Source organism: Melospiza melodia, chromosome 9 (assembly GCF_035770615.1).
Source record: "Melospiza melodia melodia isolate bMelMel2 chromosome 9, bMelMel2.pri, whole genome shotgun sequence".
Classification (NCBI taxonomy): domain Eukaryota; kingdom Metazoa; phylum Chordata; class Aves; order Passeriformes; family Passerellidae; genus Melospiza; species Melospiza melodia.
This window is the reverse complement of record NC_086202.1, coordinates 21,454,614-21,475,946: the sequence shown is the minus strand read 5'-3', so window position 1 is coordinate 21,475,946 and position 21,333 is coordinate 21,454,614. Positions and strand designations below refer to the sequence as shown.

Below are 21,333 nucleotides of genomic sequence, written 5' to 3'. Positions count from 1 at the left end.
GAGAAAGTCTACATTAACCTCAAGATGCAACTTGGACCTGCTCTGTTTTTAAACACTGTCAATAAAAGTACACTTAACCAACTGGAAAAGACAAAGAAATGACCACAAAACACAAATTTAAAATATTGCACAGAGCAGGTAGCTAATTTCATCTCAACAGCAACAGGAAAACTCATTTTTCAATGACAAAGCAACTTTTTAAATCCTGAAACTGCCTTCCCTTTCAGACTACTCAATTGGTGACACTTGTGTGGTTTAAAGGGTAAAAGGCACTCTCCCTAATAATTGGAACACCTGGAATATAGTACAGAACCCTGTGTGAAACTGCTCCTGCTCCTTTTTGAAGCTGAAGAATGCTGCATAACTTTTACACCACTAGACTGCTATGTAAGAATAATGCAGCAGAGGCCAAGTCCCCTAGATAACTGCAGCTCTCTTCTGAAAGGAAACAGCTCTGGAAACTACTTTGCCTTCCATATTACTAGTTTTATCACTGAACCAAATAATGGGTAACATTACTTAATGATGAATAACACACATGAGTAACACAAAGCAAGCACAGACCCAAGCGTCAGAGGGTAAAATAGACTTTTCCCCTGACATCAGCAATGTCTGTAGCTAGTTAGTGGATTATTTTCCTGGTACTGTGACTTAACACTTAGCAAGCCTGTCAACAGGATGTGTTGTGTGTCCCATTTTCTTGCACCAGCCTTTCAATTAACAGCATGAGCACAATGCATATGAACTGCATATGTATAAACATTTACTTTTTTAAAAGAAAAACATACTTTGTAAGCCATAAACATTCCTACAATTTGGCTGTGGCATCTTATTTCTTAAGATTCTTAACCCTCTGAGGGGCTGACTATACCCTAGCTGACAGCAAAATTTCCTAGATGTGTATCTAGAGAAAATTAACCTCCCTTAACATGATTGCCCATGATTCTATCATGTTCCCATCTACTGAACTGCTGCCAGTCAACCATTAATTCCCTAACTTTCCTAGCTTACAGACTTTGAGACTGTATATTGAGGTAAAAACGTGGAAAGTTGAATCTGCTTATCACTACTCTAGCCAAGGAAAAGCAGCATTAATATCACAGTAACATTAGGCTGCAAACTTGATTAGAGCAGTCATAGCTGAAGGGTTAAACAACCTAGTTAGGTCTGCAGCAGTTAGCAGAGTGCTGACTGGTTTTGTTTATTCTAGACACATATGCAAAATCTCTACTGGCACCATGACTGCTTTACCACCTGCCCTCAGGTACATGGGAGAGCCTTGCCCCTTGATTTTTTCCCCTTGGATTCATTTCCCACCATCCTGGAGAGCAATTTTAGGAAGGATGCTGAACAACTACCAGATCTCAAGTGATTTAACCTACATTTCTGTGTGAAGGTTTCAAGCTGCAGTTTGAAAACAGGCCATCCCAACTCGGCCCCCCTTCACTGGGTCTGCTGGCCTAGGAGCACATCCCACACCTCAGGGGAGAGGCTGTTCCCTGCACAGGCTGCCACTTCACCCATGTTGGTGGCCTTGGTTCCCCAGCACAAAAAAGCTACACAAAAACATGTGCTGAGCCAGCCTGCAATAATAAGGCTACTGTCACACACCAACTTAGCAATGCTGTGCTGGAAAAAGAACACACAGCACTGCCTTGTTATGCAGCACAAGGCTCAGCTACTCTGCTGACTCTGACTTACATGAGAAGCTTGTCACCTGCTCTTCCTGGAAACTCTAAATTCTTCAGTGCTTATTTAAAGCAAATAGCACCAAAGATTTCACTGCCATATAGCATACAGTGGCTTAGTCCTTACTTCCTAAATGCCACCAGATACATATAATACAGGAGATGTCTTGTAAGCAGAAGGACAGAAAGAACACATGCAAAAACAATACATGATTTTTCAAGTTTTCAAATACAATGGCTACCATACTACATATAAAATTGATCAAACACAGCACAATGCCCACCATGAGACAACATATGGTATTTTCCTGAAGCAAGAATACAATCATTTCAAATGCATAAATATTGCTGTAAAACTTGCATTGAGTTTTAAATAGTGACTTTGGTATCATAAGTGAGATGATCAGCAGTAGCTTAACTGTACTCAGAGGTCTTAGTGCTATGTATGAAGGTAAGATAAGAAAGCTCAAAGTAACACTAGCTTAGTCTTAGGTTTTAAGCCATCAAGGAAGATGAGCTTTTTGAGAATTATTTATTGAAGTGCAGCTTGTGGATCAAATATTAGCTGTATATTCTTAGCAGAGTCTTTCTGTTGAGACACCTCCATGCAATAATGACAGCAGCTACTACAGAAAGTCCTGAAAGTTAAACATGTTTGTCTTAAGAAGCACCAAGTATAGTTATATATTGCATCAAAATGAACAGAATACAAGCTGCTCCCTGACTCTCACACCTCATTAAGCCAAACAGGTTGTGTTATACTCAAGTGAATACTAAGAGCAGCTCAGCTCCTAATCTACTAACCAGCTAACAAAACAAATTTTTATACTACTGCCATAATTCAAGGCACACACAAGTGATTTTTAAACAACTGATCAAGTACTCCACCACTTATCTTAGGATGTGGTACATTCACAGTACTTCACTACTATTTGACTAAGTTCTTGAACATTTTACATGCTAAATATCAAGTGTCAAATATTTTTCTTCTGATTTCAAGTAGTGTATCCCTTCTGTGACAGAACGTTGGCTGCTCTTTATCCCCATACAACTTAGGAGTAACAACTCAAGTTTCTTTCTCCCCTTTTCTTTCCACACCCTCATCTTACAATGGAGATAGGAGAAGACATGAACAAACTCTCCATCCAAATGAATACCAGAACAATATCTGAAGTGAAACTATGTTTCCTCTTACTCTCCACAAGTATTTACAATCTGATCTTTCTGGTCTAGTGAAAATCTAATAGCCTTCCTCATTTTAGATGCATTGAAGTAGGGAAGAAATAAAAATACTTCTAAAAGGCATGTGATTATCAAACAAACATAGACAGTGTAATATGGTTAGTGGACCTCACCCAGCTAAGTGGGCTGCAAAAGCACGCTCTGTAGAAAGAAAAGCGATACTACAGAACTCAAAAGATTACGGTTCCTAGACCAACCTGTATTTTAATAGTATCTACTAAAATAAACCCCCAACCAGCCAGCAAAAACACCACCATATAGAAGAGCAAACAAGGTAATTTAAAATTCTTGTGCTTTACAAATGTACAGGACATTTCCTTCACATCTAAGCAGTACTTACACAACAAAACCTTACAAAACCTTACAAAATTCCTTTCACCTGGTATAAAAATCACTTCACACTACTCCTACAGGTTAGTTCCACCTTTCTTCTACATCACATAAAGCAAAAGGAAGAAAAAGACACAGCCATTTCCTTACCTCTGATATTAAGCTAGAAGCACCCCCTACCAAAGAGGAGGGGCACTTAAATGCCAGGAAATGTCTTCTGAGCTCTTGCCACTCCAGAGCACAGCATGATCAGCTGCTCTGTGGAGGTGGCACAGACGCCGTGTCCAGCTGCAAAAGGGAGCTCTGTGGAGACACAGCAGACATTACCAAGTTGAATCTTGTCATCAAGTCATCTTACAACACAGAATGAGCACTGCACATCAAAATTTTTTATAATATTAATTTTGCAAACTGAAGCCTCAAATACAAAACCATGAGACCACTTCAACTTATTCCAAACGTTAACATTAACACTACCTTTCATTTGCCTCTTCCATTAACTTAGGCAGACGGAAAAAGCTACCTTTTTGAAGTGTTGGGGTTTTTACTAGCAATCAGCATAACTAAGTGAATAAGGCCACATAATGCATCAGTAATATAGATTTAAGAGACTGAGTGGGTAACAGTTCCAGCAGTTTCAACTTCTTTATGCTCAGGCCCTGAACTTGCACAAACACTCTCCCCACAGGCAGATCCCACCATTTAACCCTGAAACTCGAAGAGGACACATGCAAACCCGTAACAGCACTGTTCCATGCTGCCTTGTTAATAATCAAATCCTACACACTCAACAGCATTTTTATTCAAAACTGAACATTTTGTCCTCATAAAACACACCAATTTTATTTTAAAAAGTAACAAGAATATCTATTTTGACCGGTACAACCGTTTCGTTATCTGACTGTAAGACTGACACAAAGCATCTTTTCCAGGAACGATCTGTTCGCTGCGGAGGCTGACGCGGGATCACAAACCGCACGGGTCCCCTCTGCCCCCAGGCCCCACAACAAACCGCACAAGGCCCCTCTGTCCCGGCCCCCGCTCGGTGCCGTCCCACACCTTCACACGCCTCTCCTAACGAGGCCGGCAAAGCTCCCCGAGAGCGGCACAGCCGGGCTCAAGGGCTGACCCCTCCAGCGCGAAGCCCGCCGGCGACACGGCCCCAGCGCGCAGCTGGTGCTCCCGGGCCGGGCGCTCACGCTCGCAGCGATGTGCCGGGCCGGGCGGGCGCGCTAACCACGGCGGAGCGGATTTTAGCGCGGACACACAGCACGGACACGGCTCGTCCGCCCCCCGGCAGGCGAAGCTGCTCTCCTCCCGCACAGCCTCTACGGCGGGGCAGTCCTTTCGCCCGAGACCCGCGGGGCCCGCCCGCACCCCTGGGGTTGACGCCGCAGCGGGGGCAGCGATGGGGACCCGGTGGGCTCCCGCCTGCGGGGCGGCCCCGCGGGAAGGAAGGAAGGATGGAAGGGTCCCCGCTCCGGGCCTCCCGGGAAGGGCCCCGCGGCTCGCCCCGCCTCACCTGCCGCCGAGTGGCGGGGCCGCCGCGCCGGCCCTGGGCGCTGCGGCAGCGGCTCCTCCGCGCCCTGCCGGTGCCTCTGCCCGTGCCTCTCCTCGGCAGCGGCGGCGGCCACCGCCACCCCCCATCCCCCGTCCGGAAGCGGCGCCGGCAGCGCCGGCAGGCGGCGGCGGAAGGGGCGGGACGGGACGGAAGGACAGGGCCCCTGCCAGGAGGGGCTTCGAGCCGTGCTAGAGGTTTGGAATCGGTGGGTCGGCAAATATTCCCATCTTTCAACTCAAAGCATACGCAAGGACAGAATAACAGAGGAAACTTGTAGGGCCTTCGTACTGTCAGCCTCATAGCAGGCAGTCATTACAAAACATTTCAGTTGCACCATTGCTCTTTACTGATGTCTGTATAAAAAGAATAAAACTGGCTGTCAGCACTTGGCCGGCAGCGCTCAGTCATTGCGCGGGGATCCAAAGCACAGATGTGAGCAGCGCACATGATTTAGGAAAGCTTCAGCATGGCACCGTAACTTTGGGAACTCCATAGCCTACAAACAGCACAGGTGGAGGGGATAGAAGGAGACAGACAAACGAGAAGCAAATTGCTCCAGAAATAAATTTATTTTGGATACCCACTGTCTGGGGTAGATGCCAGCCCTTTGCAACTGTTTGAGTAACAGTCAGAATTTGTTTTGTTGATGATGTAATTACTATGAGGTCCAAAACAATCTTAAGTTGTAGCTTCAGTTGAAATAAAAAGGAGGTGCCAGTGTATCCATGAAGTTAATGACACGGCCTTTTTGCCTTTTCAGAGAAAGTGGCCGCTGGATCCTTGTTCTAAAAATAAAGAAAAAAATGTATTGCAAAGTTTATAGCTGCTAATAGTGAAACAAGAAAATTTGCATTTCAAAATTCTTCAAAGCTAAGTCAAGTTGTCGAGTCATCAAGCAATCCTATGCAAATATGCACTCTTGTGCTATCTCAATTGTAATGGACTGTCTATCTGCCTGATATTCAGAAGAGAAACTGTGAAGAAGATCTCAAGGCGTGAGAACATCTGCTCCTTTCCACAAGCCTTGGTTCAAAGATGCTTATCTCTATGCAGTCTGTTCTGTCCCGCTTTTTTTTTTTACACTAAATGATCTGTAGTTTCCCAAAATGAGTTGCTGAAGTTGGAGGGTGTGTTCCTCCGTTTTTGCCAGTTTAGCAGCATCTGCAAACAATGTAGGAATCAAGCGCAATTTCAGTCCTCACAATGTTAACGCACTAAATGAAAAACTGACGAATCTGAATCCACCAGTGACAAACACAAACATGTAAATCTGAAAAAAATCAAATGGACCTTGTCTTCCTGTTTATAATGGATCAATTAATAAAGCTGGTTGAAAATTGAAGTAATTTTGCTTACTCCAGTAATTTTTCTTACTTACACATATTTATATTTAAAAACCCCTAGCATGTATCTGACAAGGAAAACAAAATTACAGGAGGGCAAGGCAAGTAAATTAAATGAGATTTTGTGCTTCTCTATTTATGTGCATTCTCTACTGTTTTTTACATGAATTCCTCTCCACCAACTGCCAGTCAATCACAACTTTTTGCACACTTCCAAGTGCCAAGTTGGTACAGTCTACAATACATGTCTGCATTTGCTTCTCTCTGAACAACTGGTTTAAACCAAAAATGTAAAAATAAGCACAAACTAAAATTAAAAATTGCTGCAAAAACAGGCTACGGAGCTGTCTTATCATAGAATAGGTCACTGTGACAGCCTTAAGCACGTGCCCTGAAGCTAGCTCACCATTTGAGATCTCATTCTTTTCAGGAGAGGTACCAGGAAACTGCTGCTTTGTTCACAGTGCTATGCCTTTGTTGTTTTATTTTACATATAAACATGCACTAGGGTCTACCAGCTCACCAGATTCCAGGAAGGAAACAAAAATGGAAGCAGAAGTTTCCTAACCCTGCTTCCCTGTGCTGTGGCAAAACCAGCAATCCACCTAAATGTTACATTCCAAATTCTGTCTCCAGACTTTAAAAGTCTGGGTTGGAAAATGAGCTGGATTCAGACATGCATGTTACTCCAGGACTATCTGAAGTTTACAGGTCCTAAGGTGTGTTATTCCAGCAACAGATTTCCATGCAGGGACCCCCTGGCCAAGAGCTGCATCCAGAGCAAAGGTGAAGCAGACAGACAGACAGACAGACAGACATATAGAGAGGAGAGCAGTCCAGGCCTGGCTGTGGAGGCTGCTGGGCTGGTTTGCAGAAGCGATTTGCCCAGTGACAGGACAAGGAGCAATGGCCATAAGCAAAGGCACAAGAAGTTCCACCTCAGTGTGAGGAAGAGCTTCTTTATGCGGAGGTTGGAAGAGCACTGGAACAGGCTGCCCAGCGAGAGCATGGACTCTCCTCTGGACACATTCCAAACACACCTGAATGGTTCCAGTGTCACCTGCTCTAGGTGACCCTGCCTTGGCAGAGAGGTTGGACTGGATGATCTCCACAGATCCCTTCCAACTCTAATTAATCTCTGATTCTGTGAGCCTCAGCACTGGAAAAAGGCTTGATGGTCAGTTTCTATCTCAAGTTATCACTGCTAATGGCATTTTTCTGCTCTAATTTCATCATCTAGGAAATATTTTGAAAATTACTAAATAAGATCGCAAAGAAAAGTAAAGAACATAATTTAAAACTTGTAACACTTAGATATGTAGTAGGTGCTTAGTTGTTGCACTTCAAAACTGAAAACTACTTCTCCTTGCTAACATTTGATGCTCTTTAAAAGGGTGAATTATCTAAATAGTTGGTGCTTTATTTAACAGAAATTTCCAATAAGCCTCATTCTGTCACTTTGACTTATGCCACTTCATGCCATGTGACATGAAGGCATTGATGTAAGTTTGACAGGCAGTGCCAGTGCTGACAAGTCAGTTTGAGAATTTATGACAAATTATATGCTACAGATATTTTTAAAACAACTGTGGATTGCCAAGGAAAAAAAGAATGTTAAATGTGTAATAACACTGATGTATCTTTAGATTGAAAACAATTTATTCAATTCAAATGGTTATATTGATTTAATGTTCAGGCTGACAATGCAATAAAAGAAAGGAAATTTATATTGAAAATTCCCAACTAGCTTAGGTTACAATATATTATAGAGCAAAGGAAAATTAGATGTGTTAATGTAATGGGCTTTTTTTCTTTTTTAAAACATTGTCATTAAGTAATATTGTTAGCATATAATAATTTGAAATAATCTATCTCAAATGTTAAGGACCTACGCAGAAAAAAAAAAGGGCGTCTGCTGAACAGAGAATTAATTGCTTATGAAAATTCTTGTTCAGCAAAGAATACAACATGGCAAGGGGGGTATCTTTCACTAGAAGTGCTAGTTGATTTAAATAATGTTTTTTCCTTTTTCTGGGGTGGGGTTATTGGTAATCTCATTTTTCTACAGATCAAGTCCTGCCTTATAATTTCTTCACAATCTCTGTACTTCAGTTGAAGCATACTTAGGTCAGTCGTGTGAACTTTCACACATCTGTTTTATCTTCAAATGTCTTAATTGTGTAATGGAAGAATAAGAGATTGAATGCCTAAGGACTAACCAAAGTAGGGAACCATAATCATTTTTCTAAGACAGAAAACATGCTTATTAGAAGAGAATAATAAAGGAAAGAAGAAAAATAATAAACTCCATGTCCTCAGCAGACAAAATTGTTCCATGTGTGAAAAGCTTTGTTGTGGATCACCAGAAAATGTGTCGCACTTACTCACTTAGTGTAGCTCAAAATGTACCAGAGTTCAAATACTTCTATTCTTCTTCAGTAGTTAACCATCCTAAAAATCAATCTTGAAAACAGGCTAATGAGTGAAATGAGAAAAACCCTTTTGCAGCTGGAGATACTGAATCTATAAAATCCTATCTAACTGAACTGTCATGCTGTAACATTTTCACTATAAAAACTGCCTTCTTTTAGGGTATGTGAAAGGTGTCTGGTTTTGCCTCTTTTTTTTCAGTAGAGAGATGGCATGGCATCAGTTAGAACTGGTATGAGTATTTCCAAGGGAAGAAACAGAAGACCCACCATGAATTTCCTGTTTCCAACTGCTGCACAATTTCCTGGCAATGCCATGTGCTACTAGAGCACCCCATGGCAATTTACACTGCTGCCACCTAATACATTATTAGCCAGGGACTGTTTGATTTAGATTATTGTACCAAGTGCTACCTTCTAAGCAATCACAAAGGCACAGTCTGGTTACAATGATGTCTGTTGCATGTTCCAAGATTAGGCATGCATTAATTTCAGCTAAAATAGCAGCTGTTTAATGTTCATATATAATTGCACACAAATGTTTGGTTTAGAGTTGCCCAGCATTCAAACAGCCAGATGCACCACCAAATGATTGGAATCTCAAAAAGTATTTCCTGCACAGAGTGCTAAATTTGCCTCCATTCAGTGTGGCCATATATCAGTCTGTTGCTTTCTACATCCTTTCTTAGTAGATGTTGAAAGGGCCAGAAAAGAAGCACAGATGTAGAGGCAAATCCATCTGAAAGCCAGGTCTCTGCCTCCTGTCTGTTTCAAAGGCAACTCCTGGCTAAAAAAGTTCAGTGGCTTTACCAAAGCCACATTTGCAGACTGTTAAATGTTTAGATGTTAGATATAGAATGGCAAAGTTTTGAAATAGATGGATGTTATGCATACAAATGTTCGAGGCACAACAGACTTGGGGATTACTTTTCTGGAGTTTCTGCTTTTCTGTCACCTTTCATAGCACAGATGAACTTTGAGTTCTTAGTCATTGCAACTGGTGAATTCTTAGTCATTGCAGTTGGTGGAGAGACCAATAAAAGTTTTACAGCTGAAAAGGGCTAGACCTAGCCATGAGTTTCGTCTTTTTCACAGAACTTGATTAGCAACAAATGGGCTGGGGTTACATTTATAAAAAACTGATAGTAAAGCCTCACCTTGAGTCTCCACCCAGAAACCTGAGAAAAGTAAACTAAATTGAACAGCTTAACCTGCTCAGTCAGTTAATTTTCCTGATTCACGGGCACTCATCAATCAGCTTAAAGCACAGTATTTTACTGAAACATCTACAAACCCAAGAACAAAACAGAAAAACAAGGTCATGTATTAAGGGCATATACATAGTGCTTGAAATTGAACTTTACCCATTTTTCCAGTCCTCTCCTCTGCTGGGTCTGCCAGCTGGTTGCCTGACCCACAGCAGAGCCTGGCTGCCTGTCCCACTATGCTCTCTAAATAAGCACTGCAGCACTGGTACTTGTAGTTTCCCTCATTATTTTAGGTCAGAACATATATGGCAGTAGGGAGTAAGAAGTCTCTTTGTATACCAGAAGCTTTTAAACAGTTTCTTCCCTAAATACCACAGAGTATAAGTAATTTCTGTTTCATGAAATATTTTATACAAAGTCTCTTTTCCCTTGCTGCATGTGATTTTTTCCTCTGATGCTGGAAACTATTGCATTGTATTATGATGATATCTCATCTCTTAATTAGTCCAGATTTTAATACATAAATCCATTCCATACATACATTCCATTCCAGCTTGAAATGTCCATGATATATCTCTTGATAAAATAAAGCAAATCCATCATAGTATGTCAATGCATATGGAATGAAGGTGGCTCAGACCTGACCTCGAATTCCTTCTATTCATGACCTTTTTTTCTACAGGGGAAACTCTTAGCAATAAGCTTCTCCTCTTGGGTCACCTTCTCTCCTGGACTGCCAGGTTTACAGAGGAAAAGCATCACCATTTTTTTTTGTTCTACCTTGTAGCTCCACTAACAATTTTTCAGCCCCTGCTAGGAGTCATCCTGCAGAAGCATAGGCACTGCTGTACTTGAAAAGACCCACTAATACTACAATTTCATATATACCGGGTCTGCAATTTATGGCTCACCAGACTTTCCTATATAAACTAACTCAGTGGCTTACAAGTTTCACCTGATAACCATTACACTGCTGGCTTTTGTTCTCTTTTCAACAGAAGAGGGAGGTATCATGCAATGTGTGGCAGGTGTACTGTATTAACCCAGTGAAGGACTGCAATAGAAAATATTAAAATTAAGTACAGTTATGTCAGATAATTTCACTTTGTGAAAAAACAGTAGCTTCAAGAAATAAATTTCCCTTGATTATCAGTGGCATCATCATCATCATCATCCACTTGGTATTTAACCTCCTGGTGAAATACCTGCTGGTGTATTTCTGACCCTTTCACCTCTAAATGACGGACAATTGTTACTGGGACGGGTTGCTATTTTTCCTGTATCAGGTTTTAATTGCTAGTGATGAGTGCCCAGATCTCGGTGGCTGTGTGGAGACACGGCTGGGGACAGTCACACAGGGTTAGTGCGTGTCCTTGTGGAGACACGGCTGGGGACAGTCACACAGGGTTAGTGCGTGTCCTGGGGGCAGGGGCTGTGCCACACGGGCAAGGCTGCTGCGTGGCAGAACGGTGCGGCTCTGGAGACGAGCCCAGAGAGGCAGGCTGGACCCAGCAATGCCCAGTTTGGTACCCGCATGTGTTTGCAGCGGCTGGGGCAGGGCAGAGGCGAGCGGCCAGCCCCGGGACAGGCATGCCTGGCTGCCCGCACCTGCCGCAGCCCGTCTCGCAGCCCCCGGCACCGAGCGGGGCTGGCAGCGCCCCTGTGCCGCCTGTGCCCTTGCTCCGGCCGGCGGGAGGGAGCGGCGTCTCGCCCGGATCTCAGCATGGCTGGCGCAGGGGCGCCGGACAGCCCGGACCCTGAAGGCGCTGGGACACGCCCGGAGGATGTCCCCTCCCTCAAGGAAATAGAGCAGCTCCTGAACACTGGGCGGCCCTCTTGCAATCACGTTGATGAAGTATGGCCTAATCTCTTCCTAGGGGACCTGTAAGTACAGCTTTATGGACACACCTCTGCCATACCTTCTGTTAGTGTGCCTCATGGGTGCGGCTTTAGACAGCTCATAGTTTTGTTAATTGTTGTCGTTTACGCTGCAGACAGCACGATTTCCGAGATAAAATTATGACTGAGCTGGTATTCCCTTCTCCATTAGCCCTTAGAATCGATGCATAGGCTGGTCCTCCAGCAGTGGTTTGGGAGATGCAATCTCAGTGCTTCTGCTCTGTGAATATCACTGCACCCATCTTGATTTGTCTTTGTCTTTTCCTTAGAGTAACAGCAAACAATAGATTTGTTTTGTGGAAGATGGGTGTGACCCATGTTTTAAATGCTGCCCATGGCACATCATACAGCCACGGAGGCCAGGACTTTTATGGAGCAACCATTGATTATTATGGTGTACCAGCCCATGACCTGCCAAGCTTTGATATCAGCCAGTTCTTTTTCTCTGCTGCACAATTTATCCACAATGCCTTGAACACACCAGGAGGTATGGAATGATTGTTGGTCACATTTTGATGCATGTCAGCAGCCTCATGTAACAGGTCAGCTCCACAAAGCTCAGTGGTGGACAAGTCACTGCATGGTGTCCTACCAGGTGCTGGTCACCTGTACGGTGGGTGGCAGGAGAAGGCAGTGCTGTGTATGTGGGTATAGCTCTGACTAGATCCCAAAGAACTGATGTGACAAAACAGATGAACTGTGCAGGAGAGAGCCTGGGGGGCAGAGGGAGAATAATTTGGAAGGTAAAGCTCATTCGAAAGTGGAGAAGCAAAAACATGCATTGGAAATGGACACCCTCTTTTGAGACTGTCTTATTGCAAGAACAAATGAATAAAAAGACTAATGTCCTGATTTCTGCAATCACCTGTATAAAGAGGTTCCTAGGTTGCAGATGAGTCTCTTGTGTGAACAGAGCCTGCAAGGCTGGGCCTCCAAGAAGCAGATTTTAGTATTCTTCCTTGCATAAGCCAGCCTGCTGAAACTAATGGGTCTTCTTTTCCTCATGGTCCAAACAGAACAGCTTCATTACTCTGAGAGAGTTTTCTTTGATTTACTAGTATTTCTGAAATCAGTTTGGGGTCTCATGGCATTTCTCATACAAGTGACTGTAACAATGGCAAATTAGACTTAACTAATTAGCAGTTCATGTGATTTATCAGAAGAGAAAAACATTTAAATTAAACTTCATCCACTGTATTGCTTCTCTTGATGGTTGCATTCTTTTTTTTTACTAGCCAAAATATTGGTACACTGTGCAGTTGGAGTAAGCAGATCAGCTTCTCTAGTCCTAGCATATCTCATGATAAATCACCACCTCCCGTTAGTTGAAGCCATCAAGACAGTGAAGGAGCATCGATGGATTTCACCCAACCGTGGTTTTCTGAAGCACCTGCAAAACCTGGATGCTCAGCTACGGCAGAGGAAGGACTGGAACAAAGGAAGGACTGCTGAACAGGCAACCCCATCTACATTCACTTGACTGAGTTTCACCCTTCAGAACAGAGGTGCACATTACAAAAATGAAGACAATTATGCATAGACATAATTGGCCAAGAGAACAATAAATGGATTAATTCTGATATCTCAGTTCCTCCAAAACCAGCACAGCCAGCAGCAGCACCATTACCACTGCACAGGGTGGAACTGCTGTGCCTTGAGTGGTGCTACTGGATGAATCTGCTGGAGTGGTTAAGACAGACCAAGTTTGTCCTTGGTTTCTGCTCATGCCAGAGGCAAGTTCAATATTTGCATCTAGCTGTAAAGGATGTTTGAGTCCCCTTTATTTGGGAGTGTAACATAATAATCTTTCTTAGTTTGGTTACAATTCTCAAATGCACGTTCTCCTGAGAAAAAAATAGTGTTTCAGTTTCAGGCCTGATGATGTGACAAGGACAGTTTATTAAGAGCCCAGGCACTCCTACAGAAACTTTCCTCTATTTCTGGTCTGCTAAATATTATGGTGTGTCAGCCACAAGACTCACACCATCAGAATAAATGTTTGTGATACTTCTGCAGCCTAGGTCAGCAAACCCCACGAGTCTTTTCTTGTTAAATATGTTTTCAAAAAGATAATGTATATCATGTAGTATATTGAGGATGTTAAAAAGACTATGTCATGTCTTCAAAGCATTTTGTAAGTTGGACTCCTCAGTTGTCTTGCACTCCAAATTATCCCAAATCAGTTCTGTGTCAGTGGCTTTGGATCACCTGTGGTTTAATATCAGGTAGACATTTAGCTTACATCAGTGGCTTGGCCTAATTGATACAAATTAGTTTTAAGATGTTTTGAGGATGTCAGTTTTCCTGTCACCAGTTAATCAGTACTTAAACCAATGTGATTTTTAATACAGCAACAGCATTTGAAATTCATGCTACCACTCTGCCTTAAAATTAGCTTGTTACCTTGTGGTGAACCATGAAGTGATGATCAAATTTGGTTTTGCCCTTTGCTGCTGGTTGGATTTATTGATTAGTTGACCTTAAAAGATTTCCTGACAGATTAAGTAAATACATTCCTGCTTGCTTGTTTGCATTTGAAGCATCAGTTCTGATAATTTTATTCTCTGCTGTAAGAGACTTGCAAGGTTATTAGAAGACTAATATAATGGTGACTTGGGAGCTGAACCTCTTCCTTTTCCTTATTCATTCTTTCAGAGGTTATAACATGAATGCTGATTCTGCCTAGCATTTAGGGGAATGTAGAAATCCCTCCCTATTTCACTGTACACAAGTGCTTTGCAAAATAAGCACATTTAAGATCCTTTCAGACATCAGTTTGACTGTTGAGATTTTCCTAAATGTTGCAAAAGAGCTCCACTGATCAGTGAAAGATCAAATAGGAAATCACATTTTAAAACCTAACAGTGCTAGGACAATCTTTATACCTCACAAAGCAGCAGAGCAGTGGAGGAGGAGCTTTGTTTGCTTTGAAGTTCGCCATAAAAATTAATAGGTATTTATATGAGTTAATATTTCATTATAATTTATACATCATTCACATTACAGTAGGTTTTAGTCTGGAAACCTTTTGAAGACACAGCATTGAAAAATCTGAAATTCATGTGAGTGAAATAATGCATCTTAATGGCTTTAGGCTGGGCAAAATTAGACATATGTGAGCAAGATTAATGGAATCCTCCCATCAGGATAATGTTTTGCATGCCTCTGAGCATCTGTCCTACAAAGCCACAGCTGTGAAAGCTGCTCCTGTTGTAAATTAGTACCTGCTCTTGAAGATACTGCTGATCCTGGGAGAGTATTGTTTCACCAGGGCAGGGAAGGGAACAACAGAGTGAAGCTGAGCCAGTTGGGCATCCATGCCACCAATGGCATGGTAGTGATCTTGTAAGCATGACTTACTTCAGTGGAAGGAATGAATTAGGTAGAAACTTTTTCCAAGGGCATTGTCAAATCACAGAAGTGCTTTTAATCTGTGGAGTCAGTGTTGCTTATATTTCCTGCCTGCCTTTATTGTGTCTTTATATACAGATTTACTTTGAGTGCACATTTGTGCAGGGGGAAAACTTCCAGTCAACATAAGCAAAAGCAGAAGAATAGTCCTGTAACTTCTTAAAACAGAAAGCATTGTCTGCTGCAATGTGCTAAGAGGAAAAGGGACCTCCTCACCTGTCAATTACACTATCCATAATTCACATCATGATGTGACATGACATTAGTACTTCACTGCTTTCCACTATCAGCATGAAAACTTGTATTTTGAATGTTAGTTTGGCAAGTTATATTAAGGAACCAAAATGAAGGAAAAATACTGCCTCCCCAGTGGCACTTCATTCAGAAAATACACATTTGTCAAGAGGGTCTACACAACCTGGGAGAAGGTGCAAGTGAGAGGAACTGTCCCCACTACAGCTCTGGCAGACTTAAATCTGCTTACAGCAATCACAAAACCAGTGTCACCTGAAGGGACCCATGTAGAGTTCCAGTGAAAACATCTCTTCCTTTTATTTTCCAGTACAAGAACTGAGGGCATCAGATGAAGTCAGTAGAAATCAGGTCTGAAAGAAAGGGAGGGGTTTACATGAGCTGTGTAACATTTGCCACAGGGTGCTGCAGAGAGTAAAAGCCTATAGACATTGAAGTGGAAATGTTTGAGGGACAGAAACCCATTCAGGGTTACCAAATACTTAGAAACTCCATCCAGATCAGCAAGCTTATAAACTGCAGCTGGAAGCTGGGAGAGTGTTATTATTATTAAATACACAAATATAATTCATGCTTGTGTGTTCTTACATTCACTTTCAGCCACAGTCAAGCACAAGACAGTGGGCTTGGTGAACCTTGGGTAAGGCCCAGGACCAGTGTTCTCATGGTGTTTATTTTGAACTTGCCCTCGAGCTGTGCTGTCCCCTCTTTCCTGGTAGCTTATTATTAGAACTGGGTCACATGAGGCACTTGGGACTGCGTCTCGGTTGCACTGACATTTCTTTCACAGGGAAAGCTCTGTGCTGGCAGGAACAGCACCATAGCTTATGTGAGGATGGGAGTAGCATTTTTTTGCATAAGATTCACTTAAAGCAGAAGGTTCATTTTTCTGGCTGTTCCCCATTGCATCAGGGACGTAGTGCTGAGCTAATCCAGGGAGGCGTCAAGGCGCGAGCTGTATTTAGAGTCAGCCACCTGCTTGGGAACATCAAGCTGCAGAAAGAGCCTGCTTCAGCAAAACCTTCCCTGTGCATTCCACAGCAGCGGCTGCCAGCAGGCCCTCCCTGCGCTGCCTGACTCTGCATGAGGCCTCCAAAGGGGTCAGCACCTGAAGACAGACCCTGTCAGCCCAGGAGTGTCTGAGCCTGGCACTCCCTCTGCCCAGGAACTGCCAGATATTTTGGACAGCTGCAAGGTGGAATTAAATCACGTGGGTGAAGAGTGGCCTAATCTCTACATAGGCAATATGTAAGTGTTATTTGAGGCTGAGCTGTTCTGAAGGGCTGGGGAATACAGTGCTCATTAACATATGCTGTCCAACTTTATATAATTAGCATTGGTAAACTTCATTGCCGTAAAATAGACAAGATTAGCACAGAAGAAAGCAAAAGGACTATCCATTAAAGAAAGAACCTACTGCACAGAAAAACAATTTAAAAGAGAATTTGACTCTTTTTATTGCTTTGTATTAATTTATAATTGTGCAACATATGGATTTTATAAATGCTACAGCATTTACCATACAAAGCACAAGACAGGCTCATGGTCCTAAGCAGCCTTAAAATTGAACAATTGGTTTTTACCTTTTTTGGTGTAATTTTAACTAGAATGGAAATTTTCACATTAAAAAGTATTCTGATTTTGGCTGTTTATATGACAACTTGATTTGCAGTTGAAATTTTGACAAATCTGTGGATATTCTGAATGCCAGCAGACTTCACTATTTCTGAAAACTGTGCAGATGGGTGTTTCACTCTGAGGACAGAGAAAGCATGCAGTCATCTGCACTCAACAGGCCTAGTGCCCAGTGTTATGCCAAAACAAGGGTTTTTTCACCATCATCAGGTTGCAAACTTGTTGAAATATCTAGAAATTACAATAATTCCTACAGGAGAGAAACAGTGGATACTAAAATCCCTGCTGATTGCCCACTGATTACAGCTAAAGTTGTCATTCTTTTAGCCATGAAAAAGCAAAGCCAAAAAATGAGCTAGGTGACACGGGGGGAATAATCTGCATTTACAAAACTTGGTTTTACAGATGGCTGCCTGCTTCCCCATGTGCCTGGCTGGAGCGTGGCAGCCGGCAGGTGGCCCTGTGCCCTGCGGCTGGGGACAGCCAGCAGCTCGGGGCCCTGGCCGGAGCCTGGCTGTGCTCGGGCAGAAGCCACAACCATGGGCAGCTGAACTCCTGCCTCGGCCAGGAGAGTGCGAAACCGACCCTTGCCTTTCCGGTTAAACCTTGTAACTACACTTGGAAATTAACTCTCTTACTTCTTAGAGCCATGTGCAGAAACAGGGATTTGTAGAATTGAGCCTGACAGGTACTACAGGCAAAGATTTAAGACAAACATCACTGAAATGGTGTTCTCTTAACAGCAACATTTGATTTTAGACAGCCTTTTATGGGCAGTCTCAAGACCTCCTTTAAATGCCTGTGAATATACATGTTCCAAACTACGCTCGAATGTTTCTTTCAATCACATTCTGTCTTGTAGGGGGAAAGAAATGGTTGAGAATATAATGACAAAATATGTAGATAACAACAGTGTGTATGTGTAGTAAGGAAAAGATGAACTTTGAGAACATTCAGCTAACAGAAATAAAAATGTAAACAGGTTTCTTTGTTAATGGAACAGCTGATCACTAATATCAGCTTAAATACAAGTTACAGACTCCAAACAGTGAAACTGGAAGGTGATCGAGTACTACAGATGGAATTTTCTTCATTGTGCCAACATCAATAAAACAAATAGGAACAACACCTGAGAATGAGGTTTCATGGGCTCTTCATGAGATAGGAATGGAGAGAGTATGTGCATTTAGGGCCCAACCCAGTACTCAGTGAAGTTAATAAACAATGGATGTTTCTGTTACTGAGCAAACCCATGCCAGCATCAGGACTTGTGCCAGAGCTAAAATAACCCAGAGCAGTACCATACACTGTCACTTCTTGTTTCTGTGGAACCATTTATGTGCAGTTTCTGAGCAGCTACTTGGAAATCAAAGATCAATCTAGAATTAATGCTGTATTTTATAAGAAATATTTCTCCATATGCCTTTATCAGAAATCTGATGTTCAGCATCTTTAAACAAGTTAAATATATCATAAAATAAAGTAAGGATGGCTGACTTAACATGATGACTTTCATCCTGGAGGACTTTGAAGTTGTCAACAAACTGATTATTAAATATTTGTCTGGCTATCAGCCATTGCTGATATACAAGGCCAAGGCCAAGACCCGTTGGGTTTAAAGGTACAATGTTTTCTGAAGTGCTGTATAAGCAGCTGAGGGCACAATATGTAAAATATCCTGCAGAAGTCAAACTTTATGCTGATCTTAAGCAGGTAGGTATATTAACTGGAGTTTAACAGGATCAGCAAAACTAATATCACTTCAGCAAAGAAACATTGTACAGTTAGAAGCTATGCTAAAACCTTAGTGTGTTCAACATACATATTTCAAGTCCAGTTATAGAGCTACCTCCTGAGGTGAATTTGTGTAGGTTGTTTGGAATAGCAGTCCTCAATGAGATTGTGGCCAACTGAAGTCAGTAAAACTTGTTAAACTTACTTCTTTTCAGAAGTGAAATAACTTGGAATTCTGCATTTCCAGATATGAGTATATACAGAAATTGCAACCTTGTATCATTCTTCTACTACTTTACTTTTTCTTACATTTCTCAAAGGGGAAAAAATGTCTCAGAGTGTGGTGGACACTGGGCTCTACAGACAGGAATGCATTACAAGGCAACAAGATAACCTGAGCTACTTGTTATCATGAGCTTTCATAGTGGACACAATGGACTTTGACCTTGTTGCACATTTCTGTACATTCTGTGTGCATTAACAAGGGCAAATGGCGAATCCCCATCCCAAAGGTAAACTGCTGCTCTTACACAGCACTCGCATTAAGCAATCACAAATTACTTTAGCAGCATTAACTAAATGTCACTCAACCACTCAGGTAAGCCTAATTATCCACTTACAGACATTGTCTTCATTGGCATGTGGGAAAACAGCAGGATCCAGAGAGATTAGGAGTGACCAACAAAACCATATCCACAACAGTGGCAAGGATCACACATAGAGACTAGTAATCATCAGAATGTATCATCTGTCACAGGAGAGAAAAAAGAAAAGCAATTATAAAAGGGAAGACAGTTTTGAGCTCTCAGTCAGAAATCACAATTTTTTTTTCAGTTTTTCTGTATTGATTTGTCAGAATGCACAACAAAAATAACTAAAAATAGTTATTTTCTCATTTGAGAAATAGCCAAAAGCTGCAAAGAGCTATTGCAGAGACATGCCAGTTGGCCATTTACAAAGCCTAATGCCATGTGTTTTCCTCTGTTTCTGGACTCAGATCTCTAGTAACAAAAAGCAGTTCTTGATTTATGAAAGGGCTGTATGTAATACCCTGGAGGCTACTTTATCTCAGCTGCTGTAAATTGGATCTCTCAGAGATGAGATGAGATGCAAGCAAAAGTACAAACTTAGGCAATCTGTGACCATAGCACTGTTCTGTGCAGCCTGGAACAGCACTATGTGTATTCCTTTGTGTTCTGAAAGGAAAAATTTTTATTTGCTGTATTCTTAGAAAAAGCAGATCTGCTTCCTTTATGCTGGCTTACCTTATGCTATTCTGCCACTTTCCTCTAGGCAATGCTATCCAAAGAGTTACCCAGTCATGTGCAATTCCATCAAGTTGCAGGGTTTACATACTGAACTCAGATACAGTATGCACCTACGTAAACTCTAAACTCATGAAATTAAAAGAACACAAAGCAACAAAGAGAAATGTCAGACAAACAATCTGAATATGAGATAAAGATGAAAGGAACATTACCTAAAGCTTTAACATCAAATCTATTTTTCCTCTCTGTTTAGGGTATAGAATGTTTCTGAATTTTGCATGCTCATTTCATTCCTCAATCTGTTTGTCAAATGAGGGCAGCAAATGTGCTAGGTACTCCTCTGGGATACATTCCTTATTTGCTGTCCATTCTGCTCATTAAAACTCTCAAAACTCAACTCCAAGAGAAAATAGGCCCCTGTTTAAAATTAAAGCTCTTAAGTATATCCCTGGACACAAAAAGATGCTAACCTGTTTTGCTGATTTGGATCAGCAGATGAAAAGGGGAAAATATTACCCAACCTGCACAAGTCACCCAGATGGGAGACAGTTTTCTACACTGGTGACAATAGATGCTCAATGGCTGAGGACTCTCCAGAGGTAACTTCTTCCTGCCATGCCCTCTGCCCAGCTCTGTCCCAGCTTTATGGACCTGAGAATTATTGCAAATACAAAAAATTTTCAGCCATAAATTAGACATTTCTCACATGCTCAAAATTTCCCATTCCCACCAAAATTCTTATTACTTGAACATTGCTGTGCCTTTAGCACTAGTGAACATGGAAAGAGACAAGTTATTTAATTTTAATGGAATATTTCATAAATGAACTGCTCTTTAAAGCCTATTCTGCTGGCTCAGAAGGCAGATTTCTCTCAGTACCCTGTCTTATGTCAATGTCTTGCCAAGGAGAGGGGACTGTAAAGAAAAAATTGAAACTTTTTTGAACTGTTGAAATGACTACCCAAATTGGCATGCTAAGATAGACCACCCCAGGGTAGTTCTCATCTTAGAGCATTTGTTTGGAAAATAAATTGTAGTTTTACTCTGAAGTCCTAAATATGCAGAGGTAAAATACCTGAGGAAAGTTGCTGGTGGCAATTCAGCATCTCAGCAGAATTGCCACCAGAGTTCTCTTGCCACATGCATGCATTTCTGGAGAAGGCAATGCAGTGCTGCATCAGAACACCAAAGCTGGGGCCACACCAGCCCTTGTGGACACTCCCACCCCAAGCCAGCAGTGTAACCCGGGGGTGAGTTTGCCCTCCTGTTTCCAAAAGGAGACGTGTGCCAAGGACAGTATGGCCTAAGAGGCACGCACGGCTGGCAGGCTCTC

General features: G+C 42.1%; 2 protein-coding genes across 6 annotated transcripts in view; one reads left to right on the top strand and one right to left on the bottom strand.

The window, feature by feature from the left end:
- SAMD8 (sterile alpha motif domain containing 8) overlaps nucleotides 1-21,333 on the bottom strand; it is a 47,462-nt gene that overhangs the window by 8,550 nt on the left and 17,579 nt on the right. The window contains exons 4-8 of one of the 3 annotated variants that reach the window (XM_063163832.1): nucleotides 20,522-20,651; nucleotides 19,998-20,121; nucleotides 19,353-19,480; nucleotides 15,619-15,716; nucleotides 3,411-3,563 (exon numbers count right to left, since the gene is read on the bottom strand). The gene's annotated coding sequence lies outside the window, so the exon portion shown is untranslated. Of the gene's footprint in view, nucleotides 1-3,410; nucleotides 3,564-4,782; nucleotides 4,870-15,618; nucleotides 15,717-19,352; nucleotides 19,481-19,997; nucleotides 20,122-20,521; nucleotides 20,652-21,333 lie in introns of those variants that run through there. The other 2 variants (XM_063163833.1, XM_063163835.1) reach the window with 2 other exon arrangements.
- LOC134422075 (dual specificity protein phosphatase 13B-like) overlaps nucleotides 11,483-21,333 on the top strand; it is a 28,419-nt gene continuing 18,568 nt past the window's right edge. For 2 of the 3 annotated variants that reach the window (XM_063163838.1, XM_063163837.1), the window contains exon 1: nucleotides 13,186-16,611. Coding sequence is in view for 1 of the 3 variants with exons in the window: in XM_063163836.1 (XP_063019906.1) it covers nucleotides 11,525-11,685 (161 nt within the window). In the remaining 2 variants the exon portion in view is untranslated. Of the gene's footprint in view, nucleotides 11,686-13,185; nucleotides 16,612-21,333 lie in introns of those variants that run through there. The other variant, XM_063163836.1, reaches the window with a different exon arrangement.